This window comes from Oncorhynchus nerka, linkage group LG7 (genome assembly GCF_034236695.1).
Source record: "Oncorhynchus nerka isolate Pitt River linkage group LG7, Oner_Uvic_2.0, whole genome shotgun sequence".
Taxonomy (NCBI): Eukaryota; Metazoa; Chordata; class Actinopteri; order Salmoniformes; family Salmonidae; genus Oncorhynchus; species Oncorhynchus nerka.
In genome coordinates this window covers 72776736-72798479 of record NC_088402.1, presented here as the reverse complement: position 1 = coordinate 72798479, position 21744 = coordinate 72776736, and the positions used below count along the sequence as shown (strand labels likewise).

At 41.8% G+C, this 21744-nt stretch overlaps 1 protein-coding gene across 2 annotated transcripts; it reads right to left on the bottom strand.

The window, feature by feature from the left end:
- Positions 1–1688: 1688 nt before the first annotated feature.
- Positions 1689–20814, bottom strand: si:ch211-167b20.8 (uncharacterized). Of its 2 annotated transcripts, none has more exons than XM_029664881.1 (4): positions 19627–20814; positions 13410–13456; positions 13074–13159; positions 1689–4373 (listed from the first exon to the last, which is right to left on the bottom strand). In XM_029664881.1, exons 1-4 carry the CDS (start codon positions 20472–20474, stop codon positions 2529–2531), a joined length of 2826 nt encoding a protein of 941 aa, XP_029520741.1. In that variant the 5' UTR covers positions 20475–20814; the 3' UTR covers positions 1689–2528. The 2 variants fall into 2 exon arrangements, with proteins under 2 accessions (XP_029520741.1, XP_029520742.1); XM_029664882.2 differs by lacking the exon at positions 19627–20814 and adding an exon at positions 18880–19038.
- Positions 20815–21744: the final 930 nt, after the last annotated feature.

The following is a 21744-nucleotide window of genomic DNA, read 5'->3' as shown; positions in this document are numbered from 1 at the left end:
GGGAGAAACTCCCCAAATACAGGTGTGCCAAGCTTGTGGCATCATACCCAAGAAGACTACCTGGCTGTATTCACTGCCAAAGGTGCTTCAACAAAGTACTGAGTAAAGGGTCTGAATATTTATGTAAATATTATATTTCAGTTTTTGATATTTTATAAATGTGCAAACATTTAAAAAAAAAAAAAAAAACGTTTTTTCTTTGTCATTATGGGGTATTGTGATGTCATTATGGGGTATTGTGATGTCATTATGGGGTATTGTGATGTCATTATGGGGTATTGTGATGTCATTATGGGGTATTGTGTGTAGATTGATGAGGGGGAAAAATGATTTAATACATTTTAGAATAAGGCTTTAATGTAACAACATTTTTGAAATAGTTAAGGGGTCTGAATACTTTTCGAAGGCACGGTATGTGTGAAAGATCAAACATCAGGACTTCGGAGTGGAAATACATTGTGACCATAATCAATTCTGAACACCCTATGTGTCATAGAAACTGTTACAAAGCCCAACAGTGATTATAAAACACCTCTATAAGAGTAAAATATCTTAAAGGTTAGATATTTTATAGCTATACAAAAATACTGTATGTTAACAAGCCAAAAAGGGACAAGACTGCCATCACTTTTGTCTGTGTAGTCAACAACATTCGCTGGGGGGCTACCCTGGCAAATTATCGACCTTTAAAGACTGATCTCAGTTTATAATGGCGGCTCTGGCCTCTGTAGCATGACACCGTGACTTCACTGCAATGCATGACCTTTTCAGTAATATCAGGAGCTCATGTTGCCTAGGGATATTTCCATTTGATCCCGGCCTGAGACACTTTGTGATTACCCTCTGTTCTAGCTGGCCAATCAGCTAGAGCAGGGTACCCCAACTGAATTTTGCCCGCTGGTGATTTTATTTTGTTCCCCAATTATTCTGAGCAAAACATTATATTAATATATTTTTCTTGTGAATTTTCATTGTTGGACACAAGACATAATCATTTCAAACCTTGCTTACATTTGTATATGATCACATGCGTGGAAATACTTGGGAACAGTTTTCCTTAATTAAAATCACTTGGATTTCCTAAATGATTATGAATTAGTCAAATTGTCTATCTATTTGGGCTTCAATAAGGGGCGGCAGGGTGGCCTAGTGGTTAGAGAGTTGGACTAGGAACCGGAAGGTTGCAAGTTCAAACCCCCGAGCTGACAAGGTCTGCCGTTCTGCCCCTGAACAGGCAGTTAACCCACTGTTCCTAGGCCGTCATTGAAAATAAGAATTTGTTCTTAACTGACTTGCCTGGTTAAATAAAGGTAAAATTACAATTTTAAAAAATTGCAGTCAATTTGCAGTCTACAAATGATTTGTAATTATGTTCCGGCCCCCTGACCATCCGTTCAAGAAAAATCAGCCCACGGCTGAATCTAGATCATGATCCCTGAGCTAGAGGCTGATAAAACATACTATTGTTAAACTATAGTCTTAAACTATATCAAAAAGTGTATTTAACGTTTGTCACAACTTTATGTGTGGTAGATTTTTATCAGTTAGTAATTTGTCTTGTGACTGTGGATGAAAATGGCTTACCTCAAAATGAGTACAGGTGTGATTTTGTGTGTCAGTATTTAGAATCATATTAATTAGAACAGAGCGAAAGAAAGAAAGAAGAAAAGAAAGAGATAAGATAGAAATAAAGACCAGCACATAGTTTATTCATCTGATTTTATGGGAACCATAATGCACCATACCCAGACATACACACACCGCAAACACATAAATCACTTCAAACATCCTTTCAGGTATCATCACAGTGAAGAGTTGTTAAAACTCAGTCAGTCTAATTTCTGTCTATCTAGATTTGTGGCTAGATAAATTGTGAAACTGTGTAGGCTTTAACTTGCATGAACTACCATCTGATAGCAGCAACAGTAGACTACTGTAAAAGGATTACCACAGCACACCACTATTCTAAAATGTGAGGACTGGCAATTCTCAGAGCACAAATGACAACATTTTGCATTAGGCAGTCATATAAACATACTTTATCTTGTAGCTACTGTCCTTACCCAAGGAACCTGTGTTTACCTTACAATCTACTGCTTCACCAGTTTCAGTCTCCCAGCCCAATCTAGAACATACATTCCGATTCCAAACAGCCGACAGTCACACTTCTCAACAATTCTTTGGATTTCCATGTTTTATACACAAAATCATACTCAAACCCTTTAAGAACAAAATTAGGCCTTAGTTTTGCATGGCTATGTTTTAACGAACTCAAACAGTTTTTTGACTAACTCTTGGCATGGAACACTGGAAATCCAATTAACTTCTCGCTACTTTTAACGAACAAGATCCCTTCTCTTTTGTGAAAACAAACAAAAATATACACACTTCCACAGGCACACATTTAAAATAAAACACCAGGAACCAATTGTGCACATAATACAACATTGTTTGGTAACATGAAAAGGCACTTAAAAAGGGGTTAAGTCACTTCACACGATTTAAAAGGAGGAACCCCTCAAAACACCTCAGAAACAGAGGGAGACAAGGAATAGTCCCATGAAGAGGAAGGTGCTGGGTTCATGAAGCCCGACGACGAGACCGATGGCCACACTCAGGAATATGATGGATGGGATCAGTGTCCTGTCCAGGGTCGGTTCAGCCTGGGGGCTTAGGGGCTTGGTGATCTGAGCCTCTGATGATCTGCTTGGTAGACCTGTTTCTGAGGAAACCTGGAAAGTCTCCTCCTCTTCGTCAGCCGAAGTAGCGTCTTCCTCATTTGAACTGCTAGTACCATCTTGGGTCATGGTCATGGATGACTCTGAGATGTTCTCTGTGACTGCAAAAGATAAGGTTTTGCGCTGAACTCCCAGAGGTGTCTGGCTCTCCAACCCAGGAGTGGTGTGTTCCCTAGCAGTGATGTCATCCTGCTGCTTAAAGTTGCCTGAGTCCTCAGAGAGCACAGCTGCCAGCTCGCTCAGGCCGGCTGCCACCCCTCGCTTGAAGCGCTGGTGAGACACAGGGTGGGATGTCTGTGAGATGTCAATGGGCAGCTCAGCAGTGTGGCTGGCCAGACTCTGGGTCATTCTGTCCTCTCCTGTGGGCCCAAGGTGTGTCACGGTCACCATGGGAGGGTGCCACGGACAGATGGCTACTGCATCTACAACTACACCTACTTCGCCACCTGCCTGGAAGCTCTCTAGCTTGGGCCCAACAGCCTCTAGCATCAGGACTCCATCTTCTCTGGCCATGCCGTCATCCATTGATGTCAGCTGCTTATCATCAGACTCTTCAGGGAGAGATGGGGAGGCCTCAGAGAAAACCTTTATCTGGGATTTGCTACCCTCTTCAGCTCTGCTGAGCTTACAGTGGGTGGAATCTGAGGGATGTTCTAGGCGACTTGAGGAGCTGGTGCTTGTCTCCTGAATTCTGAAGGACTTCTCATTTTCCTCCTCTGCATCTTTCTCTGCTTCCTGCCTTGGATCCTCCTCCACCTTTGACCCATGCTCCGGCACCTCGATCTCCACCTCCTCAACATCCTCCTCCTCCTCCACCAACTTCCCCACCACTACATTTGGTGTTGCAGAAAGCACACTCTGATATAAAACATCTTCCAGTGAAGAAGGCATGTTGGCTTGGATCTCCGTGTGAGGTGGGTCAAGTTCGGAGTGTGGTTCTGTGTGTTCCAGAGTGAAGGCTCCTCCCTCCTCCTCCTCTTTTTCCTCCTCATCAACATCTGAGGCTTCAGTCATGCTGCTGTGGAGAGGTGTTGGAGACGAGCTCCGAGGTGTGGAAGAACTACTATCTTTGGGCTCTTCCTGGGATGTTCCTCCTCCCATTTCCTCATTCTTGTCATCTGATGCTTCAGCAATGCTGACATGAGGTGGTGTTAGAATGTGCAGGTGTGTAGAGGGATTACTATCCTCCTCCTTCTCTTTCTCACCATCTAAGACTTCATCCATATTGCTGGGGAGAGGTGAAGGAACATGCATAGGTGTGGGGTGACTACTATCTTTGGGCTCCACCTGGAAGGTTCCTCCCTTTTCCTCCTTCTTGCCATCTGATGCTTCAGCAATGCTGATGTGGAGTGGTGGTGGAACATGTTCTTCTAATTCAGAGTCCAGTTTGGGTATTTCACAATCCAGTTTTAGTAATTCACAGTCCAGTTCCTGTGAAGGCTCTGGTTCAGTTGTCAGTTGGTTGGCTTCAGATGCTACAGGTTTGGATAGTACTTCATTGGCTTGTGTTGTGGATGTGGAAAACACATGAGGTGATTGTTTACCCAGGGATACAGTGGCACTGGACAGTGTTCCATCTGCTAATGGAAGGTCTAGGTTGGCTGGGAGAGGAGAACTGGGTATGTCATCGGCAGTCTGTAGGAATAACACAAAAATAAAGAAATAACAGTGACCACCATGGGAGCTTTTGGGTAGAATGGTTGCAGATCTGTTTGTTCTGTACAGCCAACTGCTAAGGTCATTGTTTGACATGACAAAGAATCTAAGAGTTAGCTATACAGCACAAATACTGTAGATCTGGTACCAGGCTAGCTTTGAGGCACAGGGACGAGTCACAAATTGTGTTGAACACTAATATCACCACAGAGGAAAAGCAACTCAATGCATACTGAACGTTTGGAATCCATGCTGATGTTATAAAACATTGTGGAGGACATATCATAAAAGGACAAATGTATGTTTACATGACCCATGCATTTATGTAGGAGACAAAATACACTGACAGCAACCAACAACCAATAATTATCTATCAATCTTAAATCCAAAATAATTGTGTTTATCTGTTCATCCAAAATAAATGGTACCAAATTAACAATTACACTTACCCTCAATGGAAGACTGTGCAACTCTCTCCCCCCAAAAAACTACTAATGATCTTATAGACATTAAAATATGGCAATTGTTCATTAGAAGGACAGTGGATGATAAGGATGAAACATTACATATATGGCTTCTAAAGAAACACGCACACACATATACAGGCTGTATAGATAAAACCATATGGACGTCATATGTTTTAGATTGAGTAAACACTTACATGACACTTGTTGAAACATCCATACCAAGACAATGGATCATTTGCTAATTCAAATTTCTAAGGCATGATACCCTTAGATTTATATTCTTTAGAAGAATATCAGTAAATATATTGTATGTAGGCTACGGTGGAGGCTGCTGAGGGGAGGTCGGACATTGGAACAGAGTCTTTTGGCTGGAATGGAGTGAATGGAATGATATCAAACACATAAAAACAATGTGTTTGTTGATACCATTCCATCAATACCATTCCAGCCATTATTATCAGCTGTCATCCACTCAGCAGCCTCCACTGGTAGGCTACTGATATACTACAATAGAATGGCTACTGTTACAGAAAGATCGTCTGTCATGACTGAGCCATTTGTGTTATTAAGAAATAGGTGGCAAATGATGAAACACTCAAACTCTGATGCAAAATCATGCACACATGGTGAATAAGAACTAGGGTTGAAAAATGTCCCGGTATTTTACAAATGTTCCATCCCGAGAATAAATCACTTTTCTCCCAGGTAACCTGGTATTTCCCACCAAATCTGGAAGTGTCATTAAAAGCATTATAAAGCATATATAGTTGAAGTCGGAAGTTTAAATACATTTACATTGGAGTCATTAAAACTAGTTTTTCAACCACTCCACACATTTCTTGTTAACAAACTATAGTTTTGGCAAGTCGGTTAGGACATCTACTTTGTGCATGACACAAGTCATTTTTCCAACAATTGTTTACAGAGAGATTATTTCACTTATAATTCACTGTATCACAATTCCAGTGGGTCAGAAGTTTACATACACTAAGTTGACTGTGCCTTTAAACAGCTTGGACAATTCCAGAAAATGATGTCATGGCGTTTGAAGCTACTGATAGGCAAATTGACATCACTTGAGTCAATTGGAGGTGTACCTGTGGATGTATTTCAAGGCCTACCTTCAAACTCAGTGCCTCTTTGCTTGACATCATGGGAAAATCAAAAGAAATCAGCCAAGACCTCAAAAAAACATTTGTAGACCTCCACAAGTCTGGTTCATCCTTGGGAGCAATTTCCAAACACCTGAAGGTACCACATTCATATGTACAAACAATAGTACACAAGTATAAACACCATGGGACCATGCAGCTGTCATACCGCTCAGGAAGGAGACGGGTCCTGTCTCCTAGAGATGAACATACTTTGGTGCGAAAAGTGCAAATCAATCCCAGAACAACAGCAAAGGACCTTGTGAAGATGCTGGAGGAAACAGGTACAAAAGTATCTATATCCACAGTAAAACGAGTCCTATATCGACATAACCTGAAAGGCCGCTCAGCAAGGAAGAAGCCACTGCTCCAAAACAGCCATAGAAAAAGCCAGACTACAGTTTGCAACTGCACATGGGGACAAAAATCGTACTTTTGGAGAAATGTCCTCTGGTCTGATGAAACAAAAATGGAACTGTTTGGCCATAATGACCATTGTTATGTTTGTAGGAAAAAGGGTGAGGCTTGCAAGTCGAAGAACACTATCCCAACCATGAAGCACGGGGGTGGCAGCATCATTTTGTGGTGGTGCTTTGCTGCGGGAGGGACTGGTGCACTTCACAAAATATATGGCCTCATAAATTATGTGGATATATTGAAGCAACATCAAAAGACATCAGTCAGTAGGTTAAAGCTTGGTCGCAAATGGGTCTTCCAAATGGACAATGACCCCAATCATACTTCCAAAGTTGTGGCAAAATGGCTTAAGGACAACAAAGTCAAGGTATTGGAGTGGCCATCACAAAGCCCTGACCTCTCAATCATATAGAAAATGTGTGGGCAGAACTGAAAAAGCATGTGCGAGCAAGGAAGCCTACAAACCTGACTCAGTTACACCAGCTCTGTCAGGAGGAATGGGCCAAAATTCACCCAACTTATTGTGGGAAGCTTGTGGAAGGCTACCCAAATGTTTGACCCAAGTTAAACAATTTAAAGGCAATGCTACCAAAAACGAATTGAGTGTATGTAAACTTATGACCCACTGGGAATGTGATGAAAGAAATAAAAGCTGAAATAAATCATTCTCTCGACTATTATTCTGACATTTCACATTCTTAAAATAAAGTGGTGCTCCTAACTGACCTAAGAGGGGGAATTTTTACTTGGGTTAAATGTCAGGAATTGTGAAAAACTGAGTTTGAATGTATTTGGCTAAGGTGTATGTCAACTTCCGACTTCAACTGTAAATATGTCTGGATTTGATTAGAGCTTTCATCAGCTTTGAAATGTAAAACCTGATGCTACCTGACCCTGATGAGCCATATATTAACGACATTTAATGAGTCCGACATTAACGACATTTAATGAGCCCGAGCCCAAAATATCCCAAATGATTGTGCCATTATCCAATACATATATGATATTGGCTACTGCACATTACCTGCGACAGAAAAACATAAAAGCCCATAGATGTAGCTAGCTATATGCGCTCTTGGGTAAATAAATTAAACTAGCTCCAGTAGGCTAGTCTTTTTGAGTGTGAACTGCATTACTGTACTGTATTATACTGTATTATATGGACTGGACTAACGCACATCGGGGCGGCAGGGTAGCCTAGTGGTTAGAGCATTGGACTAGTAACCGAGCTGACAAGGTACAAAATCTGTCGTTCTGCCCTTGAGCAGGCAGTTAACCCACTGTTCCTAGGCCGTCATTGAAAATAAGAATTTGTTCTTAACTGAATTGCCTAGTAAAATAAAGGTAAAATAAAAAATAAAAAACATCGTTCAAACCATGATAAAGCAGAAGACAACATGTGATTCTGGTGGAGCATATTCGGCCTACAAAGTTACAAGTATAGAATAGCGAATTTGATTTTCATTTAGAAATATAATATTTGTATAATTAGTAAGCTGACATATATACCTTTCATAGCATTCTCCCTAATGTTATTAGCCTACCTCCTTTTTCTCTCTATTGTTGCTTCATTCTTTCCTCGCTTTCAACAGTTAAATTTAATACATTTCGTTTTCCTTATTTTCATCATTCTAATGACATCCTTGAAAAATATAGGACTAGAATTAGACGCAGAAGGCTTTCACTTCTCTTCACGAAGATTGAATGGTTATGGGTCTGAATAAATAATTGACATAGCCTTCCGCCATCACACATTCGCTTTTCTTTCAAACTACCCGTTCTATTGGCTGCTGTATTTAACGTTCAGCAAAAAAGAGCTTGCGTTTCTCTTGGAATAGTCTATTGGTATAAGAAATGCAAAAACAAATGTAGTGGCAAGAAACAGTATGTGAACCCTTTGGAATTACCTGGACTTCTGCATGAATTGGTCATAACATTTGATCTTCATCTAAGTCACAACAATAGACAAACACAGTCTGCTTAATAACACACAAACAATTATAAATTTCCATGTCTTTATTGAACACACCGTGTAAACATTCACAGTGCAGGGTGGGGAAAGTATGTGAACCCTTGGTTTTAATAACTGGTTGACCCTACTTTGGCAACAATAACCTCAACCAAACGTTTTCTGTAGTTGCAGATCAGACCTGCACAACGGTCAGGAGGAATTTTGGAACATTCCTCTTTACAAAACTATTTCAGTTCAGCAATATTCTTGGGATGTCTGGTGTCAACCGCTCTCTTGGGGTCATGCCACGGTATCTCAATCTGGTTGAGGTCAGGACTCTGACTGGGCCACTCCAGAAGGCGTATTTTCTTCTGTTGAAGCTATTCTGCTGTTGATTTACTTCTGTGTTTTGGGTTGTTGTCCTGTTGCATCACCCAACTTCTGTTGAGCTCCAATTAGTGGACAGAAATCCTTGCATTCTCCTGCAAAATGTCTTGATAAACTTGGGAATTAATTTTTCCAAGGATGATAGCATGCTGTCCAGGCCCTGCGGCAGCAAAGCAGCCCCAAACCATGATGCTCCCTCCACCATACTTTACAGTTGGGATGAGGTTTTGATGTTGGTGTGCTGTGCGTTTTTTCTCCACACATAGTGTTGTGTGTTCCTTCCAAACAACTCAGCTGTAGTTTCTTCTGTCCACAGAATATTTTGCCAGTAGCGCTGTGGAACATCCAGATGCTCTTTTGCGAACTTCAGATGTGCAGCAATGGTTGTTTTGGACAGCAGTGGCTTCTTCCGTGGTGTCCTCCCATGAGCACCATTCTTGTTTAGTGTTTTACGAATCGTAGACTCGTCAACAGAGATGTTAGCATGTTCCAGAGATTTCTGTAAGTCTTTAGCTGACACTAGGATTCTTCTTAACTTCATTGAGCATTCTGCACTGTGCTCTTGCAGTCATCTTTGCAGGACGGCCACTCCTAGGGAGAGTAGCAACAGTGCTGAACTTTCTCCATTTATAGACAATTTGTCTTACCGTGGACTGATGAACATCAAGGCTTTTAGAGATACTTTGGTAACCCTTTCCAGCTTTATGAAAGTCAACCATTTTTAATATTGGGTCTTCTGAGATCTCTTTTGTTGAGGCATGGTTCACATCAGGCAATGCTTCTTGTGAATAGCAAACTCAATTTTTGTGAGTGTTTTTTATCGGGCAGGGCACCTCTAACCAACATCTCCAATCTCGTCTCAATGATTGTACTCCAGGTTGGCTGACTCCTGACTCCAATTAGCTTTTGGAGAAGTCATTAGCCTTGGGGTTTACATACTTTTTCCAACCTACACTGTGAATGTTTAAACTATGTATTCAATATAGACAAGAAAAATACAATAATTTGTGTGTTATTAGTTTAAGCAGACTGTGTTTGTCTGTTGTTGTGAGTTAGATGAAGATCCGATCTAATTTTATGACCAATTTATGCAGCAATCCAGATAATTCCAAAGGGTTCACATACTGTTTCGTGCCACTGTATGTCCAACAAGCTATTCTAGTCTAGCTTTTCCTGCATTGGACTCCAAGAGCTAAGGAGTGTTTTTTAAGGAAAGGCCAGCGAGGCACAGGTGCTTGCATATTGCGCAGAGACAGAGGCTATAAGTTAGACGCTTCTCATGAATAACCCATCATTATTTAGCTAAATATAATGCAAATACTGCATTGAATGTGTTACCTAAAAGAGGTAGGCTAGGAAATCTATATATAGGGTATATATCAATATAGAACATAATTATCTATTTGGATGCAATATGAATGGAGTTGATGGAGAGCGAGAAAGACTGAGAGAGACTGCTCCCTCGTGCACTGATTTAAAGCAACAATATTCAAGTGAAAGGCTGTTTTAAATTCTGGAGCTGCAATTAAAAACATAATCATCTTTACAATTAAAAAACAATGCCAGATGTAGATGGGTAAATTAGACACGGATTCTGTCTTTATATTAGTGTAAAATAGGCTATACTGCAGCAAATGTAGGCCTACCTATCACAATAAATAAAGTTACCAAGATGAGTTGACCCTGAGCGTTGATTCATCATGCAGAGGCCGTAGCCAGATTTAGGCATTGCATATCATTTAACAGTTCCATTTCACGCCATGCTGTTGCTATAAATACATTCTTATAATTTGTCTGTAATACCAACATGTTTCAAGCAGACCACCATAGTCCCTGTGCCCAAGAACACTAAGGTAACCTGCCTAAATGACTACTGACCAGTAGCACATCTGTAGCCATGAAACGCTTTGAAAGACTGGTCATGGCTCACATCAACGCCATTATTCCAGAAACCCTAGACCCACTCCAATTTGCATACCGCACCAACAGATCCACAGATGATGCAACCTCTATTGCACTCCACACTGCCCATTCCCACCTGGACAAAAGGAACACCTATGTGAGAATGCTATTCATTGACTACAGCTCAGCATTCAACACCATAGTGCCCTCAAAGCTCATCACTAAGCTAAGGACTAAACACCTCCCTCTGCAACTGGATCCTGGACTTCCTGACGGGCCGCCCCCAGGCGGTAAGGGTAGGTAACAACACATCCGCCACGCTGATCCTCAACACGGGGGACCCTCAGGGGTGCGTGCTCAGTCCCCTCCTGTACTCTCTGTTCACTCATGACTGCACGGCCAGGCACGACTCCAACACCATCATCAAGTTTGCTGATGACATAACAGTGGTAGGCCTGATCACTGACAATGATAGGGAGGAGGTGAGAGACCTGACCGTGTGTTGCAAGGACAACAACCTCTCCCTCAATGTGATTAAGACAAAGGAGATGATTGTGGACTACTGGAAAAGGAGGCCCGAACACGCCCCCATTCACATCGATGGGGCTGTAGTGGAACAGGTTGAGAGCTTCAAGTTCCTTGGAGTCTACATCAACAACAAACTAACATGGTCCAAGCACACCAAGAAAGTTGTGAAGAGGGCATGACAAAACCTATTCCCACACAGGAGACTGAAAAGATTTGGCATGTGTCCTAAGATCCTCAAAAGGTTTTACAGCTGCACCATCGAGAGCATCCGGACGGGTTGCATCACTGCCTGGTATGGCAACTGCTCGGCCTCCAACCGCAAGGCACTACAGAGGGTAGTGCGAACAGCCCAGTACATCACCGGGGCCAGGCTTCCTACCATCCAGGACCTCTATACCAGGCAGTGTCAGAGGAAGGCCCTAAAAAATGTCAGAGACTCCAGCCAGCCTACACATAGACGGTTCTCTCTGCTACAGCTTGGCAAGCACTACCCCCAAGCCTTAAGACTCCTGAACAGCTAATCAAATGGCTACCCAGACTGCATTGTTGGTTAAGGGCTTGTAAGTAAGCATTTCACTGTAAGATCTACACCTGTTGTATTCGGCGCATGTGACAAATACAATTTGATTGGATTTGATTATAATTTACCAGTTTCTCACAGTTATTTATCCCAGTTATTTATCCTGGGAAAAGGGAGTGGTGGTTTTGAGTGGTAAATTCCAGTAAATATTGGTAACTGGGTTACCACTATTCAACCCTAATAAGAACTGAAAGACAAATGATTACAAGTAGTAAAAACAGCTCATGCAGTTTGTGGCCATCAAGCGTGCACATTACCTAAATTGTGGCTGAAGCTTCAATGAGCTGTGAAATGAATTGTCATTGGAGAAAAAAAATATTAGTTTGAAAATTATTGCACTTTATTAGTCAATTCACCCATATTTAGGAACAGAACATATTTGCCACTACTTGTTGTCGCATGTCAAATTAAGAACAATTCTAATATAATTATTTTATGCCCTAATGAACGAAAAATCTAATATGGGCTGAAACCTAAGATCTAATGAATTTGCAGTTTCGCTGAAAATCATGCATTGATGTCAATAGGAGATTTATGTGAAAGTTTTAACTGGAAGTACAGTTCTCAAGTTAGGATTCAGCCATAATTGAATAAAATAACATAGTCTAGTTATTTAACCTGAAACTTTAAACTGTAACACTAACCAACACACTCTGGGATTCAATAAGGAGATAGCTAAACATGCATGAGATTGAATGCATAGAAATTACAGTGAAGTTTATGATTTCAGCCGATCTGCTGAGGGGAAGGCATTAACTACAGATTCATACATCTATGGCTCTGCTAGCTATGTGCCACATTCATTCATATCCATATTGCCATTCTATTCAATTAGCTGATGAAAATATTTACGACCATTCTTACAAATAATTTCTGCAGTTCTGTTATACTGTATCTACCGGTTTACACTTCATATTAAGTTGCTGTAACTGTACGGTAACCCTGTTATTATACTAGCATCAACATTGTACTAACATGTTATCACAACAATGCCTCTGATGGTGTGTGCCCCATTAAATCCTCGTCCTGACGATGACAAACTGTTCCAAACACGTATGAGGCCTAAGATGTGCATATCCAATGGAACTTTTCCAGGTGCTGAATTGACTGAACAGTTCAAGAAAACTGAATTCCTTTAACTGTACACAAAGTGCTCCTCTACACTTTCACAACCCGAGAGTGTCATCCCTAAATGTACCAAGATTAAATGTACAACATAGAGAATGTAGTATAAATATATGAATACAAGTTCAAAGATAACTGGTAAGAAATACTGATGAGTTATTCCACCGTTACCTCTATGTCAAGCTCTGGTTGAAGAATGACTGGACACTGAGGACTGGGCTTCAACATGTCTGGCACTGGCTTAGTCACCGGTTCATCTTCAAAAACAAAGGTCAACAGTTAATCACACTACCCATTATTCTAAATGTACACTTTCATGTAAAACTCTGTACGTACATTGTATGCATTGGACTGGCCTGAGAGGAAACAGTATGATTGAAACAGTGAATATAGCGAGAGTCAAAATAAGGATAGAAAAATGTCTCCTTACTCTCTCTCTTTTGTTTCATCCTTTTACAACTTTGTAATAACTCTGTGTGATAGTCACATGCAACACTCCTGCTTTACCTTCACCCTTCTCTGGGAACTGTGCAAAGTAGTCAGAATCCTCCATACTGAAAGCAAAGACATAACATGACTGTTAACCAATGGCACTGCAATGAAGACGCTCATGATCCTATTGTAAAGATAAATGTAAATATACATTTGATCAGCATGATCTTATGTTAATGTTTTTCAGAACACGGGACATACAGTGCATTCGGAAAGTGTTCAGACCCCTTCCCTTAATCAATATTTTGATACGTTACAGACTTATTTTTCCTCATCAATCTACACACAATGCCCCATAATGACAAAGTTAAAACTGTTTTTTTGAACTTTTTGCAAATGTGTCAACAATAAAAACCAGAATACCTTATTTACATAAGTATTCAGACCCTCAGGTGCACCCTGTTTCCATTGATCATCCTTGAGATTTTTCTACAACTTGATTGGAGTCCACCTGTAGATTGATTGGACATTATTTGGAAAGGCACACACCTGTCTATATAAGGTCCCACAGTTGACAGTGCATGTCAGAGCAGAAACCAAGCCATGAGGTCGGAATTGTCCGTAGAGCTCCGAGAAAGGATTGTATCAAGTCACAGATCTGGGCAGGCTACCATAAAATGTCTGCAGCATTGAAGGTCCCCAAGAACACAGTGGCCTTCATAATTCTTAAATGGAAGAAGCTTGGAAGAAGGGCCTTGGTCAGGGAGGTGACCAAGAACCCGATGGTCACTCTGACAGGTTTCCAGCATTCTTCTGTGGAGATGGGAGAACATTCTAGAAGGACAATCATCTCTGCAGCACTCCCAACAATCAGAACTTTACGGTGGAGTGGCCAGACGGAAGACACTCCTCAGTAAAAGGCATATGACAGCCATATGACAAACTTGGAGTTTGCCAAAATTTACTCTCAGACCATGAGAAACAAGATTCTCTGGTCTGATGAAACCAAGATTGAACTCTTTGGCCTGAAGGCCAAGTGTCACGTCTGGAGGAAACCTGGCACCATCCCTACGGTGAAGCATGGTGGTGGCAGCATCATTCCGTGGGGGTGTTTTTCAGTGGCAAGGACTGGGAGACTAGTCAGGATTGAAGGAAAGATGAACATCTTCCAACAGGACAATGCAGGGGTGGCTTTGGGACAAGTCCCTGAATGTCCTTGAGTGGCCCAGCCAGAGCCTGGACTTGAACCCGATCGCACATCTCTGGAGAGACCTGAAAATAGCTGTACAGCGACGCTCCCCATCCAACCTGACAGAGCTTGAGAGGATCTGCAGAGAAGAATGGGAGAAACTCCCACAATACATGTGTGCCAAGCTTGTAGCGTCATACCCAAGAAGATTCAAGGCTATAATCACTGCCAATGGTGCTTCAACAAAGTACTGAGTAAAGGGTCTGAATACTTACGTAAATGTGAATTTTTAATTATTTATGCATTTGTAAAAATGTCTAAAAAAATGTTTTTGCTTTGTAATCATCGGGTATTGTATGTAGATTGATGAGGGAAAAAACAATTGAATCAATTTAAGAATAAGGCTTTAACGTAACAAAATGTGGAAAAATGTTTTAATATTTTCCGAATGCACTGTAGGCCTACAGAAAGCATGGTTCTCACAGAGCCTTACTCTCACATCTCACACATTAGTGGAGTGGAGTGTTGGTTACTACTTGTTGAGTAATAGCCTACAAGATGGAAGCCAAGATAATCTTATACTATAGCACAAGACATATACCTCATGATCACTCTTGGAAATGCGGGTTGATACGCCTTCCTCCTGATCTTCGCGTTTTCCCTTTACCTACCATTCACTTGTCATTTCTCTGAAGAGTTTGGGTTGTTAATTAAGACCTAGACAACCAGGTGAGGGGAGTTCCTTACTAATTAGGGACTTTAATTGATCAATCAAGTACAAAGATGAAGCGAAAACTCACAGACACTTGGCCCTCTGTGGAATGAGTTTGCCATGAGTTAGAGGATCGCGGCTAGAAGGGATGCAGTTCATGTCAAAATGACGTCAAAAGTTGCTTGTTCGAGTCGCATCTGGGAGAATTTTCACATTTTAGTTAACCCTAACTATTTTCTTAATCTTAACCTAATTCTCCAAACCTGCCACGTAAATTCTCCTAACCTGCTACCCCTTTTTCTCCCCAGTTTTGTGGTATCCAATTGGTAGTTACAATCTCGTCTCATCGCTGCAACTGCCGTACGGACTCGGGAGAGGCGAAGGTCGAGAGCCGTGCGTCCTCCGAAACACAACCCAACCAAGCCACGCAGCTTCTTGACACAATGCCCACTTAACCCGGGAAGCCAGCAGCACCAATGTGTCGGAGGAAACACTGTACACCGTGCAACTGTGTTAGCGTGCACTGTGCCCGGCCCACCACAGGAGTCGCTAGTGCGCGATGGGACAAGGACATCCCTGCCGGACAAACCCTACCCTTAACCCGGACGACACTCGGCCAATTGTGCGCCGTCCCATGGGTTTCCCGGTCACGGCCGGATGCGACAGAGCCTGGACTCTTACCCAGAATCTGTAGTGGCACAGCTAGCACTGCGATGGAGGGCCTTAGACCACTGTGCTACTCGGGAGGCCCCCGAAAAGTCACTTCTGAAATTAGCTTCATCATTCAGTCAAAATCAATTTAGAGACATTGGCAGAAAACCTGATATTAGCAAGGGTCTCCAGTGTCAGGGGGTAGTGAAATAAGATATCGCATATAACAAATTGTGACAAAACAACTGGCAGAGGCAGTGGAAAATAACAGCCACAAGTGTATTGGTAACTGATTCTGTGGCCTAATGACCTTGATAAAGCAAGCTATTTTGGAGATTCTCTTCATGACTAGAGTCCTGTCCAGGGGGTGTACTTGTATATCAAGCTGCCTAAAGCTACAGAAATAGGAGAATCCTGCCCTATAGCTGTTGCTCAGACAAGGCTACTTACTTACTTCCCTAACATCCCGCATAGGATGGCAGATTTCACTCAAAAGGTTTCCGTTTAGTTAACTACAGAACCCATTTTTTAATAGGGGGTTTTCCGTGCCCCCCACCAAACACCTTTTTCGCTGCCCCACTTCTTTGTCCCACCTTTTCTCCTCTCAAGGCTGCATACAGGAGTAATGAAGACCCAGGTGACTGGATCCATCTATGTCCTATATCCCAGGAATACAGTCTTTTTAAGGGTTTTCAGGGGGAGATGACCCCCAAACCCCCTGACAACTCACACGTAGGATCACAAGTTTCATCATGTGTTCCATGCTTGTGAGTGTGAGATGCCAAACTATAACTCAGTAGCCTATGTTCCCATCCGTCTCAATGGCAAACCGCCATTGCAGACAGATGCCAAGTGTTGAGAGGCAGTGGAAAACTACAGAAATCTAGATACACTGTTTTTATATTATGCCTTGGGGTTTAATGATGGGGTGATGTTTTCCATTGATCACATGGTGGCAGTTGATGCATACACTGTGATGCACAATTGACAGCCAAATACGAGTGCGACAACCATCATTTTAAGAATAGAGGTGTGAATCAGACAATTGGTCATTTATGAGAGAAGGACACTTTCTATCTATCCATCTAGCCTATCTATCAGGCTACACTGTGAATGAAACGATCCTGTCAATGAAAAGGAGAGCCCTGCAGACGATCAGATTGCTTTGGAGGAATAAGGCCAAAAAGAGCAATAAGGGGAGGAGTCAGGTAGAGCCTCAGAGATGACCTATTCCATTGAAACCGGATTGGGTTGATGTCAACTGTGGTTTTCCATTGAAAGGTCAGGGGTAAGTGTCAGAGAACGGCGGGGCTGAAAGTGACACCTGCCTTGTACAAGCTATTTCGATCCCCCTCACAGCTCATACACCCCTGGATTGCTGGCATTCTGAGAGTGTGTGTGTGCATGTGTCTGCCATCTCCGCCCCCCTTCAATGTACTGGAGACTGGATCACAAAATATAACCTGGTTGAAATATTATGAGATTGTCCCACAAAAACCACTGATGCAAACCAATCTGATTTTGCATAACTGCACTGGTTGGGTAGGCCAATTATATTGCAATGTAAGTCACTGTCTGCAACCAACCACTCTGTTAAAATGAGGTGCTTTGTAACCCCAAAACTAGTGATAACTGAGCAGCCACTCACTCAAAGGAGGACAAACCTTAAAGGGATACTTCAGGATTCTGGCAATCTACTTTCCCACAGTCAGATGAGTTTGTGGATACCATTTTTGTCTCTGCGTGCAGCGTTAGTGCAATTGTAAACTAGCATTAGCGCAATGACTGGAGGTCTATGGTAACTGCTAGCATGCTAGTACGCACATAGACTTCCAGTCAATGCGTCTAATGCTAGTTAGCATTGACTCACAAAACTGCCTCTGTAGTATTGTAGATGAAGGGCTTTATTGACAAAATCCCGAAGTATCCCTTTACCTTTGCAGGTGTATTGAGACACATCATCCTGAGATGTTTTGAAACATGACATGGGGTGTGTTGTAACTTCACTTAATCAAGTGTTGTGCAACACCTTGCCAGGACCGGGAGCACTACCAGAAAAGGTTGAAAACACTGTGTTGGTATTTCAAATTCTGCAGTTCTATGAGAGGGGTTATGGAAGTCCAGCAGCTGTTCAAACAAGGCAGGGCAGATATTACTGTTACCCGACTGGGTGCCACTGCCATCTCTTCCTACATTTAATCTGGCATCATGTTCAGTTCAGAATTAGATCCCTTCTCTTTTGGTGCCATTTCCTCTCTCTAAAGCTTCAAAACAATATTATTATGTTTCACATCCTGTCTAGCGCAGAATTAGATACCTTCTTCGGGAGCATTTTAGCTGATGAATGTATCTGATAATTTGCCAGTTTATCCCATTTTCGCAGGCACTGCTGAGCACAGTGCTCAATCCACCAGCAGTAGCTGGAGGTTTTAAAGCAAGGATTGCAGGATACTGTATTTGCCTCTACCATTAAAAGTTGGAAATGTGGGAATGGGACGTCTCATTATTGATCATCATTTTGCCTGATGGTTTTGATATAATTTAATCATGATCCATTACACCTCATGACAAAAAAAGCTGCTTATTACTAATATATAAGTATACTTTTCTTTCTTCAAACGTGCATACAACATTGTGTAAAATAATCATAAAGTAAAAATAAAAAAACATTACTCACAATCCAAGATTTGGCAAGATAGGAAATGCAAGGAGATTAAAACCAGCCGTCTAATTAGTTCAATCACTAAATGTTCTCTATCTTCGTTTATCCTCATAAATAAATCTACTTACATTTTGAGAAAGATATTAAGTTGGATGATTTATTTGGTAAAATGAAATTAAGAAATCATTGAAATTAGTTGAATTAATTATTATTAAAGACATGCTCCGGAACTTTGGCGATAAATAAATATTTTTTTAACCTCCCGCTTTGGGCTGGATGTGTCAATGTGTAGTTCATACATGCACAATCTCTGAGCAGAATCACTGTGTACCTCAATTAGCTTGGAAGCTATGTTTTTTCTGGAAGCTGTTCTGCGCCATTTTCCCTCACGTGCGCCAGACCCCTAGCAATTGAAGTTCTAGCCAATGAGCTTCAGCCGCTCGCCATTTCAGTGACAGCTAGCAAGATGCATACACAGCAGAGTGAGCGAGACAGCAGTGACGTGGTGCACATATCTGTTCATATGTGACGTAGTACGCAATTCTCGGGGCCACTTTTGGCTCGTGAGCAGTACTTTCAGACCTACTGGCTAAAAAGTACACAAAAGTACTGGAGAATCTCTTTACGTACACGTTGGTGGGTTTACATTCAAACACCCTCCAAACAACAGCTCTCAGGAAAGATGCACTTCTTTTCATGGTTTCATCACACAATCATGGTGTTTTGAGTATTTCTATTTTTACAGTGCACTTAGAACAAGTGTTCCTGGAAGAAGTGGTCCTGAGACCATTCACCCTGACTTCCTCACAACCCCTTAGACAACTTTCCTCACTGTAGTAGCGACCACAGTAGTCCCTCAAAACTATTATCAAATGTGATTCATGTGAAAGTGTAATAGCAGATTGTATTATCATCTTATTATAGGCTTGCTATTATCTTCCATTCCTTTCCATGTTTGCATTCCTTAGGCTTAGGCTATAGGCCTATTGTACATAGCCTACAGTAAGTAGGCCTATGTCTATTTTGTTTGACGTCAACAGATTGATAGGATGCTTGGATGATGATCAAGGGAATTTACCTGTAACTGCTTTCAGTTTTCAGGATACTTGTAAGGTCTGGCATATCAAAAGGGCTAGCTTGTGCTACATCGTCTTCGTAGGACACGAGAAGAGTTACCGCGTAATTCATGTGCGAGTTGTTCGCCCAGTAATCGCCATCTGGAGTTTCGTAACGGACAACAAACTCAATGCGAGCCCCATGGTGAAGATACGGTGGGCAGAAGGAGAGCTTGGAGGAAAATTTATCAGTCTCACCGTCGCCCTGGACATAATCTGCTGGACAATCAAAGTAGGTGCTCCAGCTGTCCATAGTTGATCGAATGCACACAGTTTTGTTAAATGAAATATTAAGCACTCGGATAAACACGATAAATGCCAAGGGCTCGTCTTCAATAGGTGACACACTCTCCACCTCTACTTTATTAATGTGCACTGCTTTCGTCAGGGCAGCGGCAGTGGGAATGGTCCACTCCGGGTTTATGCGGTAGGTCGGTTCACGGATTTTCGGTCGGTATTTTGCCTCCTCTTCTTCCCACCTGGCATCATCCTCATCATCCGAATCAAATTGGACGAATTCCTTAACATCGGTTAGGTCTCTACCTGTTGTATCGGCAAACGACACTCTCCTGCTGGGAATTGCATCTTTGATTTTCAGATACTCTGCGGTCTCATCATAGATGGACCGTCCGCGTTTCCTTGGGATAGGAGAGCACCTGGGGATGAGACGCACGTTTGTCTCCTCTCTGTCTTCGTATTCTTCATCCGAATTACACTGGCCTTCGTCATAACACCCTCCTTCTCCGGATGACCCCTCTTTCTTCACCTTGGTGAAAAGACCCTCCTGGGATGGTATGGTTAAAAAAGACATTTTCTCGGCTATTCACCCTTCGAGTCGACTGTCAACAGCACCGGTCAGAGGATAGAATCCAATAGAATCAAGTGGTATGGGTTTGTACAGCTTTAACCCAGCGTTACGAACAGAACTGCCACTTATCCTGAGTTTCAGAACGTGTTGTACAGCATGGCGGCAATGGAGCACTGAGGAGCATGTGCTAGTCTCTATAATACCAACATTTGTGGCTCGTACAGGGTAGTCCTCCTTGTTTAGAATACCTTAGCTGGAACTTTAGTTAGGTCTTATTCCCAGAGGAATAACCGTCTAATTTTAGCTGTGTATTGCCTGCTCCAAATTTGCTATTGAAGTTGGTACAACCCTGGACTGGCGACTCCACCCTCTGTTTCGGTTTGCCGAGACCGTACACGCCCACCTCCAGGCTACTACACTCTGTTCGGAAACATGCTTTAATATTCATAAATCATATTAGACGGAAATCAACCACGCCTAAACAGTGCAAAAGGATATTATGGTCAATCCTAATGTTTTCTTCTGTATTATTCTTATTATTGGGCTATGTAATATGCCATAACAAATTACAACAGTATTGTACATCAATGTTAGATTTGTTTTTAAGTTCCTTTACATTACCTGAAGGGTTTCCCTTCTGATCGAACCACAGGATGTTTTTTGTTGTTGTATTATGATTTTTCAGTCCTTTACTCTCTGTGAATGGAATATTCCCATGATGTCACATCATGTTCTTTTTTATTATGTAACGTCACATTGTGTCACAATGGGCTACAGTGTATTTAAAGGGCTCTTGGGATGCCTATCATAATGTGATGCTTCCTCAAATAGCCATATTTTCCATTACATTGTTGTATTTAAACATACGACAATAAGCACATAACCTACGGTAGGCTATAGGTTACAATATAATATGTAGGGAATTTTAATTTCATAATTCTACAGAATTTTTTATTTTGTTGCTGAGAATTTTCTTGAAATGCAGATGAGCTTTGTGATTGACATAAATTCACTGAAAACCCATGCTAACACATGGTTATAACAGTATTGCATTTTTCATGTAGCCTACTTTTGGCCAGCTAATAGCCTAACCACCGATCAAGTAACATTATGGACTAAACGTTCAAATCCTGTTACAGCAGGATTATTTTGCTGTGACAATATAGGTCCAATTAAGATTCCCTTCACCAGTACACCACCGCCACCAGCCTGTACCAGGCAGGAGGGGTCCATGGACTCATGCTGCTTACGCCAAATCCTGACTCTGCCATCA